At 35.3% G+C, this 5549-nt stretch overlaps 1 protein-coding gene across 1 annotated transcript; it reads right to left on the bottom strand.

The window, feature by feature from the left end:
• Positions 1-960: 960 nt before the first annotated feature.
• On the bottom strand, positions 961-5476 carry LOC113493487 (carcinine transporter-like). The gene is made up of 7 exons (XM_026871487.1): positions 4610-5476; positions 4044-4283; positions 3664-3825; positions 3044-3302; positions 2334-2960; positions 2071-2251; positions 961-1371 (listed from the first exon to the last, which is right to left on the bottom strand). Exons 1-7 carry the CDS (start codon positions 4658-4660, stop codon positions 1164-1166), a joined length of 1728 nt encoding a protein of 575 aa, XP_026727288.1. The 5' UTR covers positions 4661-5476; the 3' UTR covers positions 961-1163.
• Positions 5477-5549: the final 73 nt, after the last annotated feature.

Here is a 5549-nt window from a genome sequence, read left to right on the forward strand (position 1 = left end):
TGAATCCTTAGTTTCAGTAGAAAATAGTGATGATCGCGATGATATTGACGATGCCACTGATAATACCGATTAGTTGTTAAGATTAATTATTAGTGTTTTTACTTGGCTACTTTTTTTATACTTTTACTGATTGTAATTTGTGATCTCTATGAGAACTCTGTTCCCAATAAACGCCATAATTTTAATAAGTTTTGTGAGTTTTCTTTAATTATTCCCTCAAAGATTTATTTTACATAGAATACATAGAATTTATTTTACATAATCGTTTTCAATGATTACGATAATATGAATACCAAAAATTTTCTACAAAATACGGGTTACACTACTTTACTCTTTTATGGTTATTGAAAATTTTACCACAATAAGTCGGTAACTGAACATTACAATTTTACTCTGTAATGAAAAAACACGTTTAATAATCCAGTAAAGCAATATTATGCCTATGATTTTTAAGAAAATTACAAGAATAATTCGGTAAGTAAACATTACTGGAATAATATTGATAAGTCAGGATCGTAGGATATCAAAACCTAAAAGTTATATGAAACCATTTTCGGCAATATGTATTTTGGTACATAACGAATACTGTGTATGTTTCATAGTTACACTTAATACTATAAACTATTCGAGTAAAAAATTAGCTTTTCCGTCATAAAACAATGTTGCCAGGATTACCTTTTATTGAAGAGATATACCCCAAAAACACTAAAACATTTTTCCTGTAAAAATTGATTTTTGCGATTACCGGTTTATTCCCGGGACGTCGATTTGCACCTTTGTTTTAAAAACATTTAAATGCACCTATTATTTTTATTTACTGCACGTTTCCAAGCTATTATCGCAAAGCGTTATTTATCAATGACTCATAACATTGTAGTATGTGTGAGCTGATAAGGTTAGTGTTTTTGTGTTGGTGTTATAAAATACTTCAATAATTTAAATTGTTGATATTGGCTCGATCATGCTTTTATTATAGCTCAAAAGTAGGGTGGAAGCACGTATTCAGATAACTAAGTACTCATACTCATACCTATAATAACCGTAAAATAACGCTACTGTCTTTGTTAAATTTATGTTTACCGATTACTACATAGGTCGACGGATTATACGGCAAATAAATATGTTTTAATATTAATTAGAGCGTGATTGTCGAAATGTTCTTGTCATTCATTTGTTAAGTTTCTAATATACCTTTGGTCTCCACAGGCCATGCAGTCAGCATAGGTCCAGTCCTTTCCAAACTGTTCTCCTTCTTCAGCCGTTTGTGGTAATGACGTATGCAATGTTTCTGGCAGGCGTAGTGCGCTTAAACCTCCCACTACAGACACTGCGCCCATTACTACTAGTGGTAACACTAGATTACTAGACCCTGGAATATTAACAGCCATGTAAAGTTAAAAAATAATAAAAGAAGATTCTTCAATATAATGAAACATTGGAGCGAACTAAGTGACTAGCGTAAAAAACAGAGAGAAATGTGTACGCGTGTAGATACATTTGAGATCATCGTCTGATATTAAATGAATCTTTCAATATTATCAATGTGTATTTATTTCGATTGTGAACACGTGTATATAGATATCAATTTCAGTCTTTTAAGATATGTGTATGAATATAGGAAAAGTTGTACCTAACCGTTAAAAATATAGCCTTGTTGAGTCGAAAATCGCTTTCGGGCTAACTGCACACATGATTTATTACAGGTAACTACGTACAAGAGCAAAACTATATGATATGAGCAATACTTTTCCTTTACAAAGTAATGATGTGCATTCATGACGGCTTGGTTTACTTTAGCGGTTGATGATAACGCAGGAGCCATTAGATGTAAACTGATGTAATGTTATGTTAGGCGAATATCATAGCAGCTTATGAAAGGCCTGCTTTCCAGTGATCTTACTAAATAAATCTGTTAAATATGAAGTGGTGCTAATAGTAAAGAGATTTTTATGGTCATCGCTGATTCAATACTTTGTTACTAATGAAAAACCGTGTGTGAAAAACGATTTGGAATACCAAAAAGAAACAATGTTGTCTTTATAAGACCCTCGATTTTTTAAGTTGCTTACCAAGTAGTTTATAAAAGGTATTATTATTAAACCCAAGCCGCCAATGTATGCCGACGTGCCAATACCGACGCCTCTCAACTCTGTTGGGTACAGTTCTCCCGCATAGGGATATATTATCAAGAAGGATGCAGATATAAAACACTTGGATATTAAATAGAGGATAAGGGTTTCCGTTCGAGCATCTGGAAAATTATTTCGGTTCTATAGCGGTACTATTTACAAGGGAATTGTTGTTGTAACAAATATTCATACAATATTCCGTACCATTTGGTAGTAACACGGTGATAATACAAAATATTCCACTGATAACCATTGATAAGCAGAGTGGCCATCTTCTTCCAATTCGGTCCATTAGCACCCAACAAACTATATAACTAGGAATTTCTACTGCTGATGATAGAAAGAAACTCATGTACTGGTTGTCTCCTATAGCAGGCCCATAATAACTTAGTCCAACGTAAACCATTTCCGACGCACACCAATTTAGAGTAATCAAAAAGGTTTTAAGTCGCATATTAGGAGTTCGGCACAGAGCAAACACGCTTACAGATTTCACTTTTGATTCACCCCTTTCCTTTTGTTCTATAACCTGTTTCTGTAGCTTAATTGTGTATTCTTCTGGTAAATCTTTGCCGTTTACCCTTGCAATAGTTTTGAGGACGTTGTTAGCTTCTTCAAGTTTTTCTCGCATGAGTAACCACCGAGGAGATTCGGGTAGAACGAACCAATACAAGTAATATAAAAAGAAAGGCACTGAGGTCGCTAGCGCGAGGCTCCTCCAGTCTCGCAGTAAGTACGTTATTGCCGATAGTAATATTAAGCCTAACGTGTAAAACACGCATGTCATAACGGTTACAAAAGACCTGTAATTTGGACCTGCCAACTCTAAAGCTGAAAACGGAAACTGCGTTAGTTAAAATTAGGTACATCGTCAACAGATTATTATTATTCTCATATGTCATATTGATACTTACAGATAATAAAAGGTATTTGATACACGGCGGGGATAGTGAGCCCCACTACAGCTCGAGCCAGCGTCCAGAACCAATACTCGTGAGCATAGGCAGTCATTAAACTTCCGAGTAGCAACGTACTTAGACAGATGAAGAATGATTTCTTGCGGCCTATTCGATCATTTAAGAGGCCAAATGTGTAGACTCCTATAGGTCCTCCAACATTTAAAGCCACTAATCCTAGAGTAGGGTAAACGTCGTATTCACAGACGAGATTAAACTAAAAAGATGGCATAGAATTAACGAATCAAGTTTGATTTTGGGTAAATGCGGGAAATTAGTGATGAGTGCAAGGATAGCCAAGTGGTTGAAAACGCCAAAAGCACTGTGCGCGTTGTTTCGCGGGTTCGAACCCCACGTAAGACAAGCATTTGTGTGATCCACGAATGCTTGTTCTGAGTCTGGGTGTTTGTGCATATGTTTTTAATAAGAATGTCTGTAGCCATAGTTTTAAAGTTATGGGAGATAAAAGACTTTAAGGTCGGGAGCTTTTGTAATTTTGCTTGGCTAATATTATATTATGTCTTCTACAAAATTTTTCCCAGTTATTAATCCTGGGTATGTAAAATTTAATTTCTTACGTCGATAACTATAGATGAGGTCACTTCAGATGTGTCGTATTCATAGCCTTGCACACAGGGCTCGGTAGGCCAACTATCGTTTGCCTCTAAACTACCTCCCATCACCACTATTTCAGAATAGTTTATTGCGTACCGTGCACATTTCTCAAAAGTGTTGTTGTCCTGAAACGATGAGAAATAACTTATCAATTTTTTGGCTGCGATGCACACAAATTTAGAGGATACTATTTAACCAAATACAGTATACAGTAAAATAGGTTGTGCCAAAAAGGCGGGGCAAGAGTAACGGTACGGCCATACAACTTAGCTTTTTGGCTAGGTAATATTCCGTATGAAGTATTTTTCAATATCCAAACATATCAGAGAAAAGTATGCATTACCTTATGTGGTATTGATAACATTTTACGTTGTAGTTGAGTGAGGTTCAATAGCTCTAGTTCAGGGACGCGGCACCAGTGGTCAGGGACATCTGTCATAAACAGCTGATTGAAGGCGCAGAAGCCGCAGGGCAGACATGCTGGCAAGCAGACCAGCCACAACAGAAGCTTCTGGTAGAGACCAAACTCTCCGATCTTAGGTAATAAGTCATCCAAATCGATTGCATCATTAGTCTCGTGAGCCTTGAAGAAAATTTGATTTTAAATTTCGTTCTATTCATAAAATAGTTTAAGAGTTAACAAAACACTAGTGCATCAGTAGCTAATTTCACACTTGTAATTGATCATTGTTTACAAAACTGCCTTTATCGAATCAAAAGTAAAAAAAAGGCATTAAATTATGCAGTAGTATGTCCACAGCTCAATGTACTTATTGAATTTCATTGTTACTCCAATGTACTCAAAAAATTAATCAACTTAACACCTCCCTAATTCAACAGCAAAAGTACTTCTTATTCACTAGTTCTTTGTTTACAAACTGTCACAAATATATAAAGCAGATTGAGTACCGATATTTTCTCCTGAGTCCCATAACTTGATGTTTTATCATTTTTCGGCATTACACTTGAAACACAGCACGAAAATCACTCTGACGTAAATTACGTGTATGGGACGTTACACAAACGTCCATTGACGGTCAACGTTTTAGTTTCTGAGACTTTCGTGTTACAGGAAGAAGCCATAAAGTATAAATTTAATTAATGAAACTTAGCTACGCATGCGATCATGTGTACTATCCTTTAACTTGGCGTCAGCTAAAGTTATAATATGCTTACTGATAAATGAAACCTGTTTATTGAATAAAACTCACGTAGCGCCAGTAGTTCAATTAGAAGGTCGTTAGCCGTCAATGTTTCTACATTGGAGTTGCGATTTTTTATCTATCATAATTCATTCACCTTGGTCTAAAGGTATCAGGTAACTGATAAGGTTATGTCCTACATTTACTTCTTTGCCAAGTTTGTAATATATGTACACGTGAGGTTGTTAAAACGAAAGTTAAAATAAAAGGGATCCTTCTTTTTCTGAGTGGTTGGTATACATTCTGGTGGTAATCAAAGATCTCTGACTTGGATAATTTCTTTGTAATATGCACATTAATTGCTAAAAAAAAGCCACGTGTCGGGATTCGAACCTACGACCTTTAAAATGGCAGTCTAATCTATTAGAAATCATCATCCAGATAGCAAATAGTTAAGATAGCTATTTTCATCTGAGAGATTTTCCTATCATGTGTGATATTGTCAGTCGTCAGGTAAGATTGGATTTCGACACCAACCTTGGTCGCATAACTATGAGAAAAATCATGTCGATATCTCACTTATAGTACTTTGATAATGTGTGTTTTTAAACTACCTCACTTTGTTCATTTAATTCTTCACGTTTCTCGTCACAGTCTAAGTAGAGGTTTAATTACAGGTAAAATAGAACACACAATAAAATTCATAG

The sequence above is a fragment of the Trichoplusia ni genome, chromosome 4, assembly GCF_003590095.1.
Source record: "Trichoplusia ni isolate ovarian cell line Hi5 chromosome 4, tn1, whole genome shotgun sequence".
NCBI classification, from domain to species: Eukaryota; Metazoa; Arthropoda; class Insecta; order Lepidoptera; family Noctuidae; genus Trichoplusia; species Trichoplusia ni.

Bases quoted from the DNA above. Each gene is read 5' to 3' on its own strand.
- LOC113493487 (XM_026871487.1), bottom strand. From the start codon at position 4,660: ATGCCGAAAAATGATAAAACATCAAGTTATGGGACTCAGGAGAAAATA. The intron at 4,284-4,609 runs GTACTCAATCTG...ATTTTCTTCAAG, and splicing joins GGACTCAGGAGAAAATATCG to GCTCACGAGACTAATGATGC. The intron at 2,961-3,043 runs GTAAGTATCAAT...TTCCGTTTTCAG, and splicing joins TCAAATACCTTTTATTATCT to CTTTAGAGTTGGCAGGTCCA.